This window comes from Lutjanus erythropterus, chromosome 6, assembly GCF_056507025.1.
Source record: "Lutjanus erythropterus isolate fLutEry1 chromosome 6, fLutEry1.hap2, whole genome shotgun sequence".
In the NCBI taxonomy this organism is placed as follows: Eukaryota; Metazoa; Chordata; class Actinopteri; order Lutjaniformes; family Lutjanidae; genus Lutjanus; species Lutjanus erythropterus.
This window is the reverse complement of record NC_139322.1, coordinates 9,988,980-10,011,764: the sequence shown is the minus strand read 5'-3', so window position 1 is coordinate 10,011,764 and position 22,785 is coordinate 9,988,980. Positions and strand designations below refer to the sequence as shown.

Below are 22,785 nucleotides of genomic sequence, written 5' to 3'. Positions count from 1 at the left end.
TTCTTTCTTTCATATTTCTTTACGTATTCACAGTGGCAGAACTGGGCCTCCATACCTATAAGATCCACTATAAGGGAAACTACAGTATATTCATCTATAAATACACCCGTGCAGGCTGTTAATGACCAGCATTATTCCTCCTCTCCATCCCTCCTCGTGTCTACTAAAGCGTGAACAGTCTCCATGCGCTCCTCTCTGCGTTACAACCCGCGGGCGGCTCTCGGCTCCCTCTTTAGAATAAAGCTGCGCTGCGATTGGACAGCCGGCTCGGCTCGCCTCTACTCCACGTCCAATAGTTCCTCTGACGTCACGACGCTTCACGCGTCTTCGCCCTGGCCCGTGACGCAGTCCGCGGCTCTTCCCTCCTCGGCGTCATCCTCCCCTGGGCTGTTCCGGATGAGACGCCTCCCTCCCTCCGCCCCTCTGATCCTCTTATCAGCGAGTAAGCGGCCAAGATGGATGTTGTAAACCAGGTAAGGCTTTGGGGGGAAAATCATACATTTCATTCATTAATTGTTCGCTTGCTCGTGCTCATTCACTTCGGCTCTTTTTATTTAGTCGTGCGTTTAAGTTAAGATTATTTTTTTTCTCGTAAATCCGCCGACCTTAAGGTGAGAATGCACTGCTTTCGAAGCACAGGAGTCGCAATTGTAAATTGTGCATTTGGATAAAAAAAAAAAAATGCAGCGGTGTAAAGGCGCGAATGAGCGCGATTTAATTGGACAATAATTTTCCGCCGGTGATGCTGCAGTCGATGATGTGATGGAGCGGCCCGCTGACAGACAGACAGTCCAAAAAAATGTGTAGGATGTCCACAGATTGCTGCAGCAATGACATTTAGCAAAGGAAGGAGAGGATGGAGCCTATTATCTCCCGGGATTCGGCTAATTGATTTAGACCGCTCTCGTCTCAATTAACCTGCGGCTGTTGCTAAGATAACAAACAGGAATCTGATTAATTTCCAAGGCCCTCGGTGTTTTCCGATAGCCGCAGTAGGCCCCGGCCGACACTGAGGAGGAGGAGGAGGAGGAGGAGGAGGAGGAGGACGGTCTCCTGCATCTCTGTGGCCACCAGCAGCTCCTCTCTCATAGAGCTGAGAGGAGACTTTCCTGACTGAATGAGTGGACATGAGGCTGTCAGACTGCTCTCAAACATGCATCATGCGTCATCTGTTTAATATGGATGTTACTCAGCGCTGCGTGGTTATCAGGAGAAACAATGAGCCCAGCAGCCTGTGAGAGAACCATCACTGCTGCTTATTCCAGTGCGGCCATTTATTGATGCACACACACACACACACACACACACAGGAAAGAGACACACCGCCTTCTTTGCGGTGTCGCATTCACCTGCGCTCAAATGCTTCATCCTTTTGCGTCGTCATTAAGACAGTCTGCGCCTGGTTTCCCTCACAAATGCATCAAGACAGAGACCGCTGTGAAGTGTGCAGCAGAGAAAACACACAGTTAATCAGCTTTGTCTAATTGTAATGCTGCCAGGAGCTCACACACACACACACACACACACACACACACACACACTTGTGTTACTATATTGGTGGGGACTACAGACAGCCAGATAAATCGGTCTGCCGATATTATCAGCCCAATATCGTCCTAGTACATCTATATTGGTCTATATCGGTATTGGCATTTATATTGTCTGACAGAACATGTTTATCTATTATTTTAGTTTTAGCCTCTAGGCAACATTTTATGTATATCTGATACTTTTTCTTCAGTCAGGTTGTTCTTTTTGTTATTATGTTGCTTGTCTCAAAATCCTTAGTATCTAAAAATATTGATTAATATGTCAAAATAACAACTTAGTATCTAAATATAATGATGGGATTTCAAAATTATGATATTATGATATGGTATCTCAAAATATTTGATTAGATATCTAAAAAAAAGTATCTTAGTGTCTCAAGTACAAGACTATATTAGAACAGTGTGATGTATCACTGTGTATGTTGTTCGATTTTTTTTTACAGAACATAATGCAGATTGTTTTTGTTTTTTATTATTATCATTTTAGTTTTATGGGCAGATTTCTATTTATATTGCTTTTCTTAATTTAAGTTGTTCTATTTGTGTTGAAGGTCAGTGTGTGCATTTTAGGAGGATTTATTGTCAGATTATGGCAGAAATGTTTGTTTTCATCAGCGTGTATAATCACCTGGTCATTGTTACCTTAAAATGAGCTGTTTATATCAACACATGGTGTGGATCCTCTTCCATGGAGGCAGCCATTTTGAACCACCATGTTTCTACAGTAGCTCAAACCAAGTTTTACAGCTACTGTAGTTTCTCCACACACTTGGAAGGGGAGGGTGAGGCGAGCAGTATTCAGTCGGTTGTACTCTACAACCTTACATCTAAATGCTACCAAAATCTACGCAGTGGTCCTTTAAATTTGTAGTTATTTTTAATTATTAAAAATAACAGTAAATGTTTGCTGTACTACTGTAATACTGGAATTTTTGTTTACTTCCTATATTGGTTTTGGCCCCAAAAAGTCCAGTATCAGTCAGGCTGTAGTGGGCGCTCATCTCTTCATTCCCTAAACCCTAACCTTAACCCTATCCTAAACTTAATTCTAACACTAACCTTAACACTAGAACCCCAAAAGATATATCTACATATGCATAGATTTGACTTTATTTGTGTTTTCTCTATTCATACTTATTTATTATTATTATTAAAAAGTATCATTAAAAAATGCCAGTAAAGTGTCGGTGCTCTGTTGTCATTTTGGACAGTACATTTTACTGTGAAACTGTAAAATATGCCGCCTCCATTGCATATCTTTGTCCACCTTATTATTTTCCACCGTCTTAACTGTGAGAATTTGCTGCATTTCTTTGTCATTTATGATAGTAAAGGAAGAGTAGTTGGCTTTTGGATTGTTGTTTGGACAAATTAAGCAATTTGAAAATTAACTGTGACAATAATCAGCAGATTATTCAATAATTAAAATGTTAGTTGCAGCCCCACACAAGTGGTCAATAAGCACAATTGTTCATCACTGCAATATTACCAAATATATCAACATCAGAATTTTTTGACTGTAATATTGTTATCGGCATTGGACCCTGAAATCCAATATCAGTTGGGCTCTACCTAAAACCATCTCTTAACCATAAAACAGCTCTTTATACTCGTGTGATCCAGCATAGTCCCCACAAAGCTGGTCAGTCCCCAAAAGTAGAGTAGAGCGCCTGGTTTTTGGACCCCACAAATATAGTAAAACAAGAACACATATCATCGTCAGCATCATAGCGTTTTGAGTTCATATAAAAATGTCCGTACTATAGTTGTAGAGCATCTCATAGGCCCATCAAGGTGCCAGCTGTGTCAGTTGAGTCACTTTATCCACTGGCACATATTTGCCGTATAACAAACACCTGCAGGTGCCAGCAGGAGAGCAGGCCTGTGGGCTATGAGGCTGAAGTAATTAGGTTTATGTTTTTAATCAGCATCATCATATCAGCATCATGTCTGGTCTGCTGAGGGAGGCTGGTTTCACAGAGAGAGTCAGCATGAAAATGTGAAAAAAAAAAAACTAATTTCTGATTTGTTGTTTGTTTTGACAGTTGGTGGCCCAAGGGCAGTTCACAATAATCAAACAACCTCTGGGATTTATAAAAGTTCTACAATGGGTAAGTCATCTATCTCACATTTTTGTTTTTTTGACTGCAGTAAATAAAACTAATGTCTGACTGTTTTCCATTTTAATTAAAAGAAAGTCACAGAATAAAATATTATTAAGGATAAAACACTTGGAGCTTGTATCATTCGCAATAAACAATATAGCCATGTTTCCTACTGACAGATCTGTGACCTTCTGTCACACAGAGGTCATAAAGCTGCACAAGGCTTAATAATGGATGTGACTCTACGCTCACAGTTGAATTGTCTCTCACGAGATGTTTTTTTTTTCTCCAGAAACATGACAGTAACTCCACCTCAGGTCTAATAATTACTCTGTTAAATGTATTTAAATAATGACAGAGGTTAATATTGAGGAGTCTCTTGTATCCTGGTGGTGGTGGTGGTGGTGGAGGTGATGCTGCCCCAGCAGGCCTGAGCTGGAGACACCGGCAGGACGTGTTACGTCACTGTTGTAGTAACACTGTGTCACTACACTGAGAAATATAATGACAATTTGTTAAATCCTCCTCAGAGGACGTGACCTCTGCATGCATGTGCAGTATATTATCTCTGCTTCATGTGCTCACGGTCTCCTCCACCAGAGGATGGAGCCAGAAAACCCTTCATGTGTTGGTTTATCTATGAAGAGAGCAGCATGAATAGTAGAGCTGCAGTGACGACTTAATCAGTTTGCTGTCAAGTATTAAATTAAACAGCAGCTATTTTGACAATCTGTTAATCAGTTTGAGTGTTTTTGGGGGTTTTTTTGAAGAAAAAAGTCAAAATTCTCGGATTCCAACTTCTGAAATGTGTATGTTTTCTGGTTTCTGTGACAGTAAGATGAATATACATAGATTGTGGACAAGACATTTGAGGACGTCATCTTAGGCTTTACGAAACAGTGATCTACATTTAACACTATCAATAATCAACATAGTGACAAGAAACAAAGTGACAATGAAAATAATCGTTAGTGGCATCTCTAATAAATAGAATTTCTGCACTGTAAGGAGAGAAAGCTTGTTTTAGATTTTATAATCTACATGTATCAGAAATCTTACAATTTCTTCTCTGTGACTCTTCCTGATATGTCTTCCATTTTTTTTCCCACATTGAAGGAGTTTTTTATCTCTGCCAAGAATAAGCCTGGAGGGGATCATGTGATCAGTTGTCTTTGCACGCATAAGCGATCTAAAATCTTTTGTGAACAGTTATGACTGTACGCTCACCGATCCCTTGTGGTTTCAGTGCTCGGGGTCACAAGTCAACAGCAACTGCTAGGCTAAAAACAAGGCTTCTCTATTAGCAGTACTGAGGAGTAACTAGCTATATATAGTTACATGTAATTAAATTACAAAATAAATGTAATTGCAATCTTTTACAGTTACTAAGAAAAAAATGTAATGAAATTACAGTTGCTAATCAAGGTGTTATAAAGTGGTTACACCTGAATATTTGGCGGAGATGTGCACTTTACTAAGTGCACTCTTCTAGTGTTGGGGAGTTTTTTCTTGTCCAAATTGAAGGTCTAAAGACAGAAGGTGTTGAACATTATACAGGTTATAAAGTTCACCGAGGCAAATTGTTATTTGTGATTTTGAGCTTTATTTAAAAAAATTGATTAGACTTGACTTTTTGGGGGATAACATTCAATAGGACCTGCTTGAGACACATTACAAAACTGAAACAATTATCTGATTAATCATTCAGCAACCATGACAACTATTTTACTAAACGATTTTTTATTTGTCATTTTCCAAGCAAAATTCCAACCATTCCCTGGGTACAGCATCTGTAGTTTGGGGATTTATTGCTTTTCTTTGTCTTATTTGATCATCATCGGATTATTTTGGGTAGTTTGTCACAACTAATATGACACTAGCTTGGGCTTTAGTAAATTATGATGGCCATTTTCGTTATTTTCTGACACGCTGTAACCCAAAGGATTCATAAAACAGTAGGGTGAACAAAGGTGTTACCAGTGATATTAAAAAGTCCTGTTCGAGTTAGTGTATCACTGGTAACATCTGTGTTGTTTACCCTATTTCATGCCAAAACAGCTGCTTTGAAAAAGGTGCATTGGCAGATAAACAGATAATGAAATAATTGTTAGTTGCAGCCCAGGTTCTATTTATGTCCAAGTATCCAAGGGCAAATTATAGGTTTTAAAGGATGACACATAAAGGATGTTGTCCTTCAGTTACAGATCTCCTCATATAATGTTTTATATCATCCACACTGTTTGTCCTCTGTGAGCAGCAGCAGCAGCAGCAGCAGCAGCAGCAGCAGCCTGCTCACACTGGAGAGGCTGCAGGGTGAACAGTGGTGCCTCTCTACAGCTGGGGCACCACAGCGGTGGGAACGTTGCTACTAATTACCCGTGTAGGCCCCGGGGCCAAGTGAAGGCCTCCTCAATGTGTGTCTTATGTTATGTTAGACCCCTGTGATGTTATGAACTGGTTCGGGCTGGTTCTGGTCTGTGGTTCTGGTTACAGCAGCCAGTTATCATTATTGATACAGTGACCAAAAGCATTTCTAGAGCCGCAATGATTAGTCAGTTAACTGACTGACAGAGACATGGTCAACTATTTTGATAACTGATTCATCATTTTAGTCATTTTTAAGCAAAAATTAACCAAAAATGTTTCTTGCTTTGGATTCTCAAATGTGAGAATCTAATGCTTTTTTTTTTTTTTTTTTTTTTTTTTGTCTTATATGACTGAATATCTTAAACAAACTATCTGAAGAGGTCACCTTCAGATAAATCACCGTAAATCAATTAATCAAGAAAATAATTGGCAGATTAAATAAATTTTAGGTGCAGCCTGAATCATTTTATTTAGCTTGATGTTCCTGATAATTGATCATTAAACACATGCATACAAGTCATAATTAATCAAATTAATCATTCCACCTAATCTTGAATCATGTCGCAATTGCAATATCTGCATTACATTTTTTACTTTTTTTTTTTTTTTTTTTACTTTACTGTGCAGCCCTAAGTGCATTGCCAATGAATATTAGGACAGAAAATGTTTTGATAAGTGATTAATTAGTTTGAGTAATTTTTTCTGAAAAATATCCAAATTCTCTTAACCCAGCCTCTTAAATTTGAATATTTTCTGGACAGTTAACTGAATATCTTTGAGTCGTGGGCAAAAGAAGACACTTGAGGACGTCATCCTAGGCTTTGAGAAACAGTGACAGACATTTTTCACCATTTTTTGATATTATATAGACCAAAAGACTAATTGATCAAGTGAGAAATAGTTGACAAATTAATCAACAATGAAAATAATCGCTGGTTGCAGCCCTAAACCACGCCCACTACAGGTCTAGAATTCAGAGACAGATGATTTCGTTTGTGAACAGATACAGATAACAATGTCTCTGTGGATCCCAAATGTAAATATTTTGGGTGGGTCAGTGACAAACAAACTGAGGAAGGGGGGGCGCCCCTCCTGCGCATGGCTCCCATAATTCTCTGCCACGCCCCTGATCCTCGGTATGAGGACACATTTAACACAACCCAGATGAGACCGTGCGTGCCAAAGCCTCTCTGACAGCGCTCCACACTGTAATGGGCTCTGCAGATATGCCAGAGAGCAGCCAGAGGAATGAGTGTGCTGCTGCATGACTCTGTAGTCCTTCCCTGGAGCTGTGTGAGTGTGCCAGCACCTCATCACTGCCTCGCTGGGTCACAGCAAGCACAACCACCAATCAGGAGGCCCGCTCAGGAGGCCAGGGCCCATGAATCATCTGTCAGAGTGCCTGCGTGCCTCAGCGTCAGACTGGAGGAGGTGGAGCTGCTACTGCTGCTTTTTCTGGATTAATATGGGCATGCACGAGCAGCAACACAGTGTTTTTTAGAAGGGTAGAGAGGAGCCACCCCCCTCCTTTTTCCTTTTCAGTGGAAACAGGCAGCAGTAAAGAGATGCTTCTGTTTAGTAGAATCAGACCTTTTTTGGCCTTTTGTTGTTCAGATTTACAAAAAAATACAAGCAGTGTTTGTTATATTTATATATTTGAATCAGAGAGATGAGAGAAAATGAAAATGCATTGGATCGGTTGAGAGCAGCGTGGGTTGAGGATGTGTGATCTTGTGATTTAAAAAAAAAACTTGCCTACATTTGCTAATGAAAATTACTTGCGAAAGCTTCTGAGCAGCGTTTTTGCTGCATGTGTGAGATTTAAACAGTGTTCTCTCTGTGTGTGTGTGTGTGTGTGTGTGTGTGTGTGTGTGTGTGTGTGTGTGTGTGTGTGTGACTCATGTTAGCCCACCTCCCCACCCTGCCCAACCTACCCCACCCCACCCTCTCTGCCTCTCTGTCTCTGGGGAATAGTGCTGACAAAGCCTAGATTTGATGGATGTTGTAAGACATTGAGTTCCCAAATACAGCTGATGTGGAGCTCAGCTAACGCTCCTCTGCCTCCACCGCTACAGGATGCTGCTGCTGCTATGAGGAATTTCATTTGCATTCAAATTTCACCCTCTGACTCACTCTTAGCAAACATAAAAAAAAAGGCTGTTTGTGAGAACATGAAGCGAGGAGCTGTATTCACTTTGCTGTAGTCCCTAATGTGTAATAAAAGCTGTTGATTTTGTTATAGCTCAGGGGCTTTTGCTGTTCAGACACTGGTGAGTCTCTGTGGTTGTTCCTCCAGGGCCTCTGCTGACGGCTCACGCAGCTACTGTTTATTTCTGCACTTTTTCCCTTGTATACGGCGGCATAAGGAGCTGTTAACTCTCCTTTTAGTTGCATATGAACCAGGAAATCTTTTAATATTTTTATCATAAAATAGTAAAAATTGAAAGTATTGAATTGTCCAGGCTAGGGTTGCATGAAATGGTTCAAAAGAAATCATATTCATATGATTCATAATAAGTGTGAATGATGAAAATTTCATTTTCACTGAAAAAAAAAACTGTTAAAATCATGATGATGTGACATTTGTTAAGGTCTGTACGCTGGCTGTGTGTTGGCAATACAATATGTATTGCAGGGTAACTTTAGGAAAACTGCAATGAAGATAGAAAACACACAACATGAAATGCACCACCGCCAGGAATCTTTGCATCTATAATGACAAGAGTGTTTTAGTAATCGATACAGTATCATAAAACATAATATCACGATATTCAAGTGTATCAATATTTTCTTACACCCCTAATCTATATGTAATATATAGAGACTGATATACTCACATATAATAATGACCTGTTTCTCCGAACTCTTGGAGAAATAAGGAGCAATAGAATAAATCGATCAAAGACAAATCATCCTGTCCAGATTGAGAATAACAGCAGAAATATAAGAAAAGCAGGAGTTCTTTTGCTGTGCTCACAGGCTTCTTTAATAAGTTTATGGAGCAATAAATAGATAAGAAGAACATGCTTGCATTATACAGATCTCAATATTGTCTCAATTTGATCTGAAGTCTGTCTTACGTATGTCTGATAAAGGGCTTGGAGGCAATAACTGAATAAACACATGAGAAAATGCGTGGAGAGGCATTTCAAAAATCCAGGATCTCTCGGGCTTCATAGTTTTATTGATGTGCAGATCAGTTTTTACAGACAGACAGTCAGTGTGAGAAAGGCAGTAGCAGACAAATCGTTTGTGTCTGAGTGCGTAAGTCAGATTGTGTATCTTCACAGCACAGAAGAGCTGACAGCCGTCCAGCATACCAGGAGGGTAGAAACCAGCCTCTGCCTCCTCACTCTGTGACGATGCCAATAGTGTTACCATGGCACCTAACACTCAGTGTGCCACCATTTCTTCTCTCAGTCTGGCTGGCCCTCTCCTCCTCCTCCTCCTCCTTCTCCTCCTCCCCTCCTTCCACTCATCCATCGCCATAAAAGTACAACTCTTAATTGTGGTGTTGGCGCCTCCCATTTAGATTAATTTTCCTCACTGTTAGCAGCGTAGCTCCAGGGGTTGTTGACTGAAATATCTCAATAACCATTAGATGGTTTGGCAAAAATATTATATTACAATTTTGCACACACACACACTTAACAGCATATGATGATTTAGAATAAGTGAACAGAACCACCGTGATGTGACCCATTGGTTTGTGGACGGTTTGGCATTATGAGAGTTGCTATCTTGTGTTTTTTTGCATCCACATTGCTACTATTGTGTAGCAAGAGAGGAACCATGGTGCATATGTTGTCACCGACCCATGGCAAAGTGTTTCTGATGCTGGTAAACATCTTTAAGCAAGAACAAACGAAAAAACACAAGATGTAAGCCAATCCACCCCATAGCATCACCTTTATTAAGGAAGGAGGAACATCTTTGACCAAAAACTCAACCAAGCCCTACTTCAGTTAGCAAATGGATGGGAGATGATAGTCGACCCGGGACGGAAGTTCCAGTTCCCAGACATTGTGCTGTCCACTACCCTGAGGCCAGATGAGGTTATCTGGTCAAAAGAGGGAATGAAAATCATTTTGGTGGAGCTGACTGTACCGTGGGGAGAGGGGGGAGGCTGAGACCTTCAGCATGTGCTAGGGCTGTTTGCAGCCAAGTGTGAAGCAGCCAGGATGACGTTTGAGGCCGCGGTTCTCTGCCAGAAAACGGTGGATTTCCCCCTGTGGGTGGGGAGTGAGTTGCTGCCCCAAACGAAGGAGTTTAAGTATCCTGGGGTCTTGTTCACAAGAGTGTGAGATAGACAGGCGGACGGAAAAGCTTTTGATTTACTGGTCAATCTACGTCCCAGCCGTCACCTATGGTCGCAAGCTTTGGGTGATGACCGAAAGAATGAGATCAAGGATACAAGCAGCCAAAATGAGTTGATATATTGACATTTATCTGTATGAATATTTGCTGATGATTTCTCATGTCAGTGTGATTCAAATCCTTTCAGGATGATTCAGTTGACGCAACAGTGCGGCTTGTTGCTGAGATTATCTCTTAAAGGGAAAATTCACCGCTTCCTTTGTGAATAACCAGTCCGTGCTGACGGTAAATGTGTTCAGCTGAGGAAATAAATTCATCAGTGCTGCTATATTGACCAGGAAAGCTTAGTTCTCCTGCTCACGTGCCATGCCAGCAGAGCATTTACGTACCAGGATGCATTGTGCATGAGCTTCTGACACCCACAGTCATGTTGCTGTGTATCACCACCCTAGCCTCCAGCTATTTCTCTGCTGGCCAAAACATAATGTTAGGTGACAAAAATACTCATCTCTTGGCTGGAGATCTTCCTTAACAGCAACATCACTCCGACAGCGCTGGATGAAAGAAGAACCAGAGATTTTGCAGCAGCTCTGTTAATATAGCACTGAGGAATTTATTGCTTTAATTGATTTACCATCAACACTGACTGGGCATCCACATAAAGAGCAAATTTTCCCTTTAACTAGAGAATGTATCCCTTGTTAGTGTTTCCATTTTTTCTGCAAAAGAAGAAGAAAGCAAGGCCCAAAATATAGCTGGGCCACTGCATGTTAGTGGTGTCCGTATTGATCTCTCTCATGAAATCTCAACCCCTAACTGTCTCAAAGGGATGATGAAAGATGATATGAACACTGAGAGCTCTAAAACCTTTGAACAGTCTTAAAAATAAAAACAGTAGGGCTATAAGGACAATGCACTGAACAGAATATCTTTTAGGATAAATTCTACCAAAGTGTGCGCTCTGTGAAGGATTGTGCCGACACTGCAGTTGTGAACGCTGCACATGCTGGAGGTATTGATTAATTCTACAGCTGCTGCTGCATTAAATCCTGGTTCTCTGTTTTGGTTTAAAGGGAAAGCACCAAACAAAACAAACTCTCGTTTTACAGGCCTTTTCTTAGAATCTTTTACATTTAACGTTAGCTGGAACCATATTCTGCCAAAGTTGTCCTGAATGTCCCGGGAAAAAAAGGTCAGTTTCTGTGAAGCATTTGGACATTTTAGAAATTTCCTGGTTCAGATATGCAGGCTTAAAATTGTAATGAAGCTCAAATATTATATAATAAGATTTGCAAGATCAGTGTCCATGGCACTGCAAACTCCAATTCATTCATGGCACAAATTTTAGTCCATACTGATGTTCAGGACTGTCAAAATGACATGAACACTTTATGTTCATTTGACACCATTGTGAGATTGATTGAGATTTCTTTATTTTAAGTCAACACGTTTTGATTATTGAGTTCATTTTACTAGACTTTATAAATATAATATACAGACTACTTGTTTCAACTATAACTATATTGAGTTTACTGAAAATTAAATAACGTGTTTTTATACTTAAAATTTATTCAGTTCTGCTAACTTATTGCAATGAGAGGAGAGAATGAAAATTGAGAAGAGTTGCAGTTACTGAAAATATTCAAGTTGGCTAAATCAGTCATTTTAATTTAACTGTAATTAAACAAACTGTGATAACCTCAGACTTTTGAGTTTGTGGCAACTGATTGCCTCAGTTATTTTGAGTACTGTTGACTTATTTGGTTTTTACAGTGTATAAAACTGAAATAAGGCTACCAAAGTTCAGTTGACTTAGATTTTTAAGTTGAACCAGCACAAAATTGTTTACTCTGCACATTTATAGTTTTTTTGTGCAAGCAATTCATAATAAACATTTAGGTTGAGTTAGAGAATTGTGGTTTATAATGAAGATTGTTATTTTAATGTAGGAATTCTTTGTTTTTCACTTCAGAAGCTCAACTGCAGATGGCAAATGACTTTGTCTTTTTACTTTGCTTGAAAATGTATAATTAACTGTGTTGTTTATCAGCAGTCTGCTCTCCCCTCTCTCACACACAGTCATCACAGCTACAGTCATTTGCATGGTTATTAAAACCTGTTAACAGGAGGACGGGGAGGTGTTTGAAATTTTGTGAGAGAACACTAGAAAAGCCTGCAGAGACCCGAGACGGACGACTAAAACGGTGTGTGTGTGTGTAAATCCAACAGTCTCCGACTCACATTAGCTGAAAGATTACTGTAAATAGTTTAGTGTGTTGATGCTTGCGGCGAGTAGACAATACTACAAGAGTTAAGAAGGAAATGACGTGCCATTGTGTGAGTGTGTGTGTGTGTGTGTGTGTGTGTATATATACGAGCTCACGTGTGTGTGTGTTGTGACTGGCTTTGCAGTAGATTGTAGTTTAGTATTTGGTGACAGATGGTGGAGCACCTCAGTCAGATTAATAGTTGGATTTTCCATCCAATCGGATCTGGCCCACAGCGTTGGGAGGGTGTGGTAAAAATAGTCTGATTTGTCTAATCTGCTGTGTGTGTGTGTGTGTGTGTGTGTGTGTGTGTGTGAGAGAGAGAGAGAGAGAGAGAGAGAGAGAGAGAGAGAGAGGGAGTGAGATTATCTCCACGCAAGTCTGTTTGTACCGTTTGTGTTACTGTAAGTGGGAGTTACAGAACAACACTGAGCTGTGTGCACCTGAAGTAACAGACCTGAACGAATGCACAATCACTGTTGTACCAAGAAATAAAAAAAAAATAAAAAAATGCCACAAAAACATCCAAGAAAAGCCACATCAACCAATTAGAATGGTAACCATGGCAACAGGTGCATTCCCTTGCTGTGTAACCAGGTGATAATGCTGGATTGATTCGCAGTCTGTGTGCGTTTCTCAGCAGCTCCAACATGATTGGTGGAGGATCAGACTGCTTGAGACGATGCAGGTGGTGAAGGAACATTCTGCAGGTTTCACCTGTTTCACACCAGAGCTCAACACAGTTACATAATCTGAACTAAACTAGAGCGCTCTGCTGAATACAGCATATGAAAAAGAAAATGTAATTGAAAATAATCACTTTGTGCATTCTGTGTTTCGTCTGTGAGACGTTAAAAGGCACTGGATGAGTTGTCAACGTTTTTCTCTTCCTCTTTCTCCTGCAGATCTTTGCAATCTTCGCCTTCTCGACATGTGGCAGTTACTCCGGCATGTTCAAGATGAGCGTGGAGTGTAGAAACCGGTCGGAGAGTGACCTAGGCATAGAAGTAGAATTTGAATATCCGTTCAGGTACGTATACAAGTTACTGTCCGAGTTTGTGGTTTATGAAAAAAATACAACAATGCTCTCACAAACTGTAAATATAGACTAAATTAATGAACAATTCACATTCACACATTTTCTCCTATTTTTCTTTCCTCTAACGTCACTCCTCCCTCCACCCTGACACCACCCCCTGTTGGTGTTAAGCAATAACATGACTCACACTATGCAGTGCACATCATTACAATAGCTTATGCCTGTTCCCAAATTCAGTTTACCTCTTCGAAGAACATGCTTCTTTCTTCCAAAGTGGCGTTGAGCTTTTCTTCACAGAGTGGGCTCTGACTCTGAGGAAAAGAAAAGTGATCTGGTGTTGTGTCAAAGTGTGTTCCCCTGTCTGATAGTGTTTCCCTCTGCGGTTGTGGGGCAGGTTATGGTTATGCAGAACAGAGAAAGGTAAGGGGGAACATACATCGATGGGGAAACAGATTACATACATCTGTTGCCTTTGCCACAGTTGCATAACAATAATACCACCAGAAAAGTTGTCTGTTTTGACTTTAATAAATTATTCTATACCAGAGTGATTAATAGGACCAAATGCATTCAATATTTTGGCAAACAGACTTCATACACACATTAGCTTTCTTGGTGAGATTTAGATAAGATTGATACCACTCTTATATCTGTACATTAAATATGAAGCTGCAGCAGGTTGGTGATTATCTTAGCTTAACATAAAGTCTGGAAACAGCTAGCCTAGCTCTGTTAAAACAAAAAAAAGCCTACCAAAGAGTTACAACAACAGGTAGCAGATTGAAGCGTTGGGCAGGACTTCCTGTAGTCTGGCACATAATTATGTTTTTATACTATCACAAAAAATAACTTTACTGGTGCCAGTAGGTTGCAAGAGTCAGTTAGTTGTTTGCGCTTTTCCAGTTTTCATGCTAAGCTAACGTCCCCTAGCATCACAGTGGATTCAATCTGTTTCAAACTACTCCTTTATAATAACACAATATGAAAGTTCCTGAAAGTGGCTTTAAATAATAAATGAAACCTGTAAAAATCTAAGGTAAATATAAGAGAATCCCTGCCTCTGATCAGTGATACCGCAAAGTGTTTCAACTGTGTCACCGTTTTCTTAGTTCTTCTTCCAGGCTTTCATTTCTCTCTCTGTCTTTGTGTTTCTTGTTGTCTGTCAGGCTCCATCAAGTTTACTTTGATGCCCCCACCTGTAAGGGAGGGAACCCCGAACGTCTGTTCCTGATCGGGGACTACTCCTCCTCAGCTGAGTTCTTCGTCACCATCGCTGTCTTCTCCTTCCTCTACTCTATGGCAGCTCTCTCTGTATACTGCTTCGTACTGGAGAAGTACCGCGAAAACAACAAGGGTGCTCAGATCGTGAGTTCCTTTATGCTTTACACCTTCTTAGCATAGAAGTTCTGCACTCTTATTAATGAGGAGGCTAACTAGAACCACAAAGTGCTCTTCAACTTGTCCCCATAGAGGAACCCTTTTTGGGTCCTGGTTGAATCTTTTATAAAGGTTCCACTTGGAGGTTCTACCTGGAGTCCAATGTAAAAGGGTGTGACAGGTTTTCCACCAACCTGGAACTAGTCACATTCTGCTTCAAGCACCAGCAAGTCTGAACCCCTTTATCAACATTTCCACCAAAACTACATCGCCCAGCTGTGCCCAAGAAGACCGTATCATAGTATCAAGAACCCTTGACGAAAGGGTTAAAGGGCTTAAAGGGATAGTTCACCCAGAAATGAAAATTCAGTCATTATTTACTCACCCTAATGCTGATTGAAGGTCGGGTTTAGTACAAGTCTCCTAAAGCTCAGGAACATGCCAAGTTGACTTGAAACACGTCATTTACACCATGTATTTTTGCATAAATCTTTCCTGTAGATCCTTAGCTTGGAGCCATGAACACTGAATAGGGTGTGTGTGGTGTGACCGTGAGCATGTGCAAGTGAGCAGCATGTCAGGGCTTCAGGAGACTTGGATTACACCAGATGAGTTTTATTTTATGTTGTTTTTTAACGTTTGAAAACTTGTCATCATCCACGTAAATTGTTTGGGAGATTCTGCAATGCTGTTTTTCCTATGAAAAACTAAAAAAGAACTAAAGCTGACATTCAGTCTGGATGAGGGTCAGCAGATAATGACTGAATTTTCATATTTGGGTGAACTCTCCCTTTTAAGACTTTTCCAGAAAATTAGTTCAGCTCAGTCCCCAGTTTTGAGTGAAACCACTGTAATCATGGATCATCCTCAACGCTGCACGATAGAATATCGCCCACTTTGCTTCCTAAGGAAAACTGCTGTTTCTTGGTTCTAGTTGAGAACCAACTTTTCGGGTTCTAAGTCAGTTTAGTTTTGTTGTAAATACTCAGAAGAGTTCAAAATTAGCTGCGTGAGCCTTTGGTGAACTTGTTGGCTTTAAAGAACCGTTGACAAACCCTTTTTGTCAAAAAAATGATTCTTCATAAGCAAATGGTCCTGGGTAGAACCTCAGTCAGGAACCCCTGTTTCTAACAGTGTGAAGCTGATTTTATAGTTAATATCTTGTGGTTGTTGGTGGCTGTAAAGGTGATATTAAAAGCTGTCTCATTGATCCACAGGACTTTGTTGTGACGGCGGTATTTGCCTTCATGTGGCTCGTGTCCTCGTGTGCTTGGGCTAAAGGCCTATCAGACGTGAAAACAGCCACTGATCCAGAGAAGGTCATAACTTTAATCTCAGCCTGTGACGAACCAGAGAACCGCTGCCGTGAGGTCTACGACCCCAAAGTCTCCGGCCTCAACACCTCTGTGGTGGGTCCCAGATTCTCCACACTGAACGAAGGGTTGACATGAGAACAGAAACAGAACAAACATATATGTCTGAACTCCTCTCCGCTCCGCAGGCTTTCGGCTTCATCAACCTGATCCTGTGGGCAGGAAACCTGTGGTTCGTCTTCAAGGAGACCGGCTGGATGGCCGCCTTCGCTGGAACATACGTCCCGTCACAGGAAAAGCAGCCCGCCCCCGATTCCTTTGGCCAGGCAGGCTACGGTCAGCAGGACCCCTACGCCGGCTCCCAGGGAGGATACCAGCCAGAGTACGGCCAGCAGGGAGGCTACAATGAGGATGGAGGTTACAGCCAGGGCTACGAGCAACAGCCCACCTCCTACTCTAATCAGATGTGAGCCTGTCCAGCCAAACCACAGCTGAGAGATGGTGAGTAAACATATGTATAACATATGGATTGATTAGAATCAGTTTAAACAGATATTATTATTGATTATTAGTTTTACCTCTGTGCAGATGACACACAAGCGTTGATAACAGATTAACAGATATTACAAATAAAGCTCTCTGCACCATAAAAAAAATGAATTAATCAACATAGGTTCACAGTCTGTATTTAAACACCACTCACATGCCAACATATGCATTAAAAGAGATATCAGTCACTGTAATTGTTCCTCCTGTCCATGCAGGCATTCAAGGCATCCCTAGAGACTTAAACAGTCTGAGTAAGGAAAATCTAGGGGATCTTCCAAAACTTTTTGATGCAAAATTCCCTCTTTTGTGTTGCTATCCCTGGAAACAGAGACTGGGGAAACACAAAGACTGTAACTTTAAAAGAAAGACAAAGATAAAGAGATTTTATTTGTCTAACAGAGGCTCCTGAAGCCTCATATTAGCATCTGAGCTTAAAATGTCTACAGTCACTCTTAGTGACTCAGTATGTGTTAACAGTGGGCCTTATGCAAAAACCACTTGTACAAGCAGATTTGTTCTCAAGTGGTGCAGTGATTTAGGAAACTTGTAGCATTCGGTCGCTGTGCAGGTGAACATCCTCACTTATTCTGGCCTCTGTCTCTGTGACGGAAACTTCCCCTTATACCCTTCTTCCCCTTTCAGTCATCATTTGCCCCTTATTGTAGCGAGGCATTGTTTTTTTCCTTCTTCATATCGAGACTTGTCTTCTTTATTTAAAAGACAGTCCCACCCTCAGGTAACACGCCATTAATAGCACTCGTTTTTCCAGTTTCTTTGCTGTAGCAGGTTCTTTAATTCCACTGCTGACTCTGCTACCACAGCTAAATCTCCAAAAGCAGGCCATCAAACTCCGAACTGGAAAAGTTCTTCTTGCTACTCTTTGATGCCATTTTCATATGGGGCAGGAAGCGTAGCCTTATATGGTATTATTGGGGTGTTATTTATACTAATTTATAAGTCTCATGCACGTGCACTCAGATAGGCACCGGTGGATCATTTACACAGTTATCTGAAGTTATGAGCGTTTGCTGAATTTGACATGACATGTTCGTACGAGCTCTTCAGAAGCACAAATGTGAGGGAAATTAAGATAAGAATATGAAAATATTCTTGCCTGAGGCCCAGTGTGATAATGTGAAAGCCGTTGTTCATACTTATGAACCTATAGAGAGTTATCACCTGAAACTGCCGCTCTCCTCGGCTTCATGACGCTTTATATTGAGTTTCAGCTAACTGTCAGTGAATAACTGTCCATAACTGCTTTGGTTCAATCACAGCAACTCTTTATATTTTGGCGTGCAATGATTCTTTTAATACAGACTTGAAAAATGTGAACCTGTCCTTTAAAAACATTTGCTGCCGTGCAGATGATGACTGTTCTCTGCAGAAAGATGACAGTGATGACTGTTCATTGACACAACACACAGCGTGTTTATGTTCAGCAGTATAGATGAAAGGAGCATAACGCTGTGGTGTGATTAGGAGGTCGGAGTAGATGGATGATGTGCAAAACATCTGAGTTGCACAGCAGTCTGTGGTTACAGCTCAGTTTTTATAGTAACTGTGATCTCGTCCGACTGTATGCGCTCACCTGCTCTTTTTCCTCTCCAACACCTGCAGTCTGCTTTTATGACTTCTTACTTACTTCTTCTTGTTTCACTTCTATTTTAATGACCCTGAAAACCTAAAAAAGAAAAGGGTGATGTTACGTATTTCCATGTACCAGTCAGATTTTAGCAGCATTTAAATCGTGATGTGATGAGACTGTTTTCTTATGTTGCCAGCAACATCCGTTAAACCACATCGAGGTTTTCAGTGTTTAACTCTTTAAAAGAAATTTCTAAGGATATTTTTATGAACTTAAACTGTAATTGTTGCTTATTTAGCTAGTGATATGTAATTTTGTAGAGAACTACATAAGGTTTTAAACACATTTTTCAGGGGCTTTAAATTTCAGTTTGCTTTAATACTATGCTCTGTATATAAAATATAAGATTGATATATATTACCTACATGCATATTCCATATAGGGCTGTCAGAATTATTACATAATCACCTGATGGTGGTGGCATGTATAGATGAATCCAGCTAAGTACCAGAAGTTAACAAGCCGCCATTGCTTACTTTTTATGTGACGTTACTTTTGACAAGTATATCTAGGAAGATGGGACAAACCTTTACTTATCTAATTATCTAAGCAACAGCAGACACGGTGTCTAGAAGGGAACCCCAGATCTGCATGGTCTTCTTCTTGAAAAATTTGCAACCAATTTTTAACATCTAAAAGACAGAGACAGGAAACAGCAAAACCTACACCCCAGCATAAATACATTTTTTAATATTTGTTGCATTAGTGATACTGAAATATTGGTGTTATGAACTAGAACCAGACAACACTGTTCGTGCATCGGTTCATTTACTCATGTTTGACATCATGAAAATAGAGATGATGGACAAACTTAAGGGGCTCTTGATTGTCAGTTGGTAGCTAAAAGTTCATGATGGTGACAGCCTTACACATAGACACTATATACACTGCCATTCTTGTTATCTTTTATTATCCCATATTTGTTGAGCCGTAGCTTTGTTTATATATTCAACATATGATCACACGTTTGCCGCTTGTCTAACTTTTCTTTCCCTCTGTCTCTCTGCCTCTCCACCTCTTTCTTCTCCCCAGGGCGACCTGGTGATTTCAGAGGGTGGCTCTCGACCACCACCTGCATTTCCACACTCCTCTGTTTGTCTGTTTGTGTGTCTGTGAGTTGACAGGCGGAGGGAGGGAGGCATGGAGGGCAGAAACTGGTGGGGCCTGGGGTTGGGGGAGCACCACTGGGAGAGCAGGATGTGTGTGGGTGGGGGGGTCAAAAAAGGGGGGAAAAATGGGTCTTTGCTGTAACATGATGTTTATTCTCGTGATGTATTTAACTGTAGAAGACAACAGAGGATTGTCTGTTTGGTTATACGAGAAAAACTTGAATACAAATACCAAAACATTCGTTGACGAACATTTAAGAGAATTCTTGTAATGGAAAAGACTTACATTTATGAAGAAAAAAAAAACAATTGTAGTAATATTTAACTTGGGAGAATGTATTTGTCTGTGCTGTGTAAATATCAACATGCTGATATATAAGATTATATGTACACAGTTGAATAATTGTGCACTCCATATAAGTTGTTATACAACAAATGTTGAGCACAGAGTTATTCAATTGCATTTACTTTGGTTCTGTTTAGGAGCTCACATAGTTTAGCCTTTGCCCTTCAAATCCCCTTAAATTATTCATTCCACAATCATGTTTTTATTTATTTATTCATCTCAGAATCTGCAAACATCTTTTTTAAATCTTTCTCATCATGTTTTTTCATTTGATTTCAACATTACTGACATGATTTAGCGGGGTAAAGGCTTTTAAAAGACAGAAAGAGAATATAGAAAAAGTGAGCAGAGAAAGTTTAGAGAATAGATGGTTGAAGTGGGTTTTAAGTAGGTTGATTCAACTTTATTTATGTTTTTATATATATTTTTCCATCAAATATCGCTGTCAATACACAGAATATTTTAAATCCTGACATGTAAAATCAAAAATTTGCATATAGGGTTAAGAAAATTAGTGAGCATGGTAGCATCTCATATTTGCTGTGCTGTCTCAGAAACTGCTATAGTGTGCTATCAGTATGAAACTCGTGAGTCGGGGCAACAGTGAACAACAGTTTTAGCAACGTGTGTTTGTTTGTTTATTCGTTTGGGTTTATGTAACGGAAATTGAACAAAATGTCGTCAATGAACCTCGTCCTGTTTTTGATCGCCTTTTATGTGGTCCAGAAAGCTGTAAGACAGAGTCATATATAGTTTTTTAACCGGTGTTTCTATCACAGTGACGTACAAACTCACATTACCATGAGCTGTAGGTAAATGAGAATAAATTAGACCTTGGTTATGCCATACAGTAGTAAACACATATTATTACAAGGCTGTCTGATCAATATGTCTCCATATATGCTTCTCCTGCATCCTCGGTCCTTTCTTTATCTCTCTTCTCTCTCTGAAGACAATTTACTGCATGCATCCTTATATCCTGACGCATCCCTAAACGTATCTGAGAGGCTCAAGGCTGCAGGAAAGTTAGACTACCGTAGTATGTTTGATCCGTCATAGTGGTTACTGCACAGCACAAACAGCAGCTCTGCTATATTCTATTCAAAGCACAAAGTAAGTGCTGCAATAATTACTTCTTATTCCAGATATACATTAAAACAAAACACCTGTCCTACTGCCAATCCTCTGTTTGGATATACAAGATCGTGTTTGCCAAATGGTAAGAGATATGTGTCTTCTTGATTGGTAGTGTTTTTTGCTTCCACACTCCTCATCAGGATGAATTGATGTCCATCGATCCATCGCTCAGCCTTGGATTCACTCATTTATTTGTTAAAATCAGGGTTCTTTGATTCAGGCGGTGTAGAAGCACCTGGCTTTCTCTCTCTTCCTCTAGTGCCCCCCCTCTGTTTCTTTCTCTCTTTCACTGTAGCTCTTATAAATATGCTGAAATGAAATATACTCTGTTGTTAGTGGTGAATGATGTCTTGTGGTACTCTCTACGCCTTTGGATAGTGCTGTGTTTATTGTGTATGATGTATTCATATTAGTATTTATGATAATGATAAGTCAGAGAAAAAAAATATCCAAGACTCTCCAGAATTCTGCTGTATTCTTATTATATGGGATCCATGTGAAACAAAATGAAATAAACTTGAAATTATTCTGTTGAAGGTTAAAATGTCTACTTCTGTTCATAGGACTTGGTTGTCTTTTTGCTGATGTGGTTAAGTTGGGTTTACTTTCTTTCAAAGTTTTTTTTTTTTTTATTATTGAGTTTTTCAGAATATACCCACCCTAAAATGAACATTAGTTAAACTTGTTTTCACATGGCATGCACGTACCAATGTGAACACAGTAAGAGATGGTGTATTTTTTTAAAGGCACTCAGTTTGAAAAATTGAAAACTAAAAAGCAGTGGAATTGTAATAAGAGGTTAACCAGAAGCTGTGCATTTCATGAGATGTCAAAAACCATATTTGAAGTTTTGTCATTTATTCCTGTGGTTGTGTAGAGGGCTTACTAAAGGCATGCTTTAAAAATTAAAAGGGACAGTTCGCCCCAAAATAAAATATGCATATTTTCCTCTTGTCTGCCTTCTCACCAATATAATGGAACTAAATGGAACTCGGCTTGTGGTGCCCAAAGCACCGAAATATAAATTAATTTGAAAAAAAATGAGAGAAAAAAAAACTTAATAATCAAATTTCAAACATTTTCAAAAAATATATACACCACTATTGTACAATCAAATGTGCTTAAAAAATTGCAAAGCAATGCAGCTAAATGTGCAATAAAACCACAGAGCAATTTATAGCTGCCTTCAGTTTCTAAAATGCTGCTGCTATTTAGAATTTTCTGTGGCTGGCCTGTATTTCAGAGTAGAGCAGACAGTTAACACGATTTCAGTCAGACTGTGGGACGGCGTGCAGGTTAGTTTGACCTGCACTGATCTGCAGTCAGTTTTAGTTCAGTGAGGATTCTGCATTGCACTCCCTAGTGGTCGGCGAGGTTATCAACTGAACTTCCCCTCTTTTTGCTACATTTAAAGACTTGTCCATATAAAAAATGCAAGAGGAATCAAGATTTAAGAGATAAATAGTGCATATTACTACTGTTAAAAGCATTGTAGAGGACATTAGTGGTCCAAAACTGATTTTTAGCTCATAAGTTAATTAATTTGCTTTGATTCTTTCCCTTTTTGCAGTTAATGGATGATCAAATTCAAGTGCAACATACAGTTAAAGTAGTCAAATGATTATAACAGAGTGGGTAATAACCTCAGAATCAATAAAAAT

General features: G+C 39.9%; 1 protein-coding gene across 1 annotated transcript; it reads left to right on the top strand.

Moving 5' to 3' along the window:
* Positions 1 to 381: 381 nt before the first annotated feature.
* sypb (synaptophysin b) lies at positions 382 to 21,660 on the top strand. Its single transcript, XM_084720494.1, has 7 exons — positions 382 to 473; positions 3,596 to 3,661; positions 13,512 to 13,636; positions 14,812 to 15,010; positions 16,240 to 16,431; positions 16,524 to 16,836; positions 19,565 to 21,660. Exons 1-6 carry the CDS (start codon positions 456 to 458, stop codon positions 16,803 to 16,805), a joined length of 882 nt encoding a protein of 293 aa, XP_084576620.1. The 5' UTR covers positions 382 to 455; the 3' UTR covers positions 16,806 to 16,836; positions 19,565 to 21,660.
* Positions 21,661 to 22,785: the final 1,125 nt, after the last annotated feature.

Excerpts from the sequence above, each read along its gene's own strand:
- sypb (XM_084720494.1), top strand. Across the intron at positions 3,662-13,511 it reads TTATAAAAGTTCTACAATGG|ATCTTTGCAATCTTCGCCTT; the intron begins GTAAGTCATCTA and ends TTTCTCCTGCAG. Across the intron at positions 16,432-16,523 it reads CCGGCCTCAACACCTCTGTG|GCTTTCGGCTTCATCAACCT; the intron begins GTGGGTCCCAGA and ends TCCGCTCCGCAG.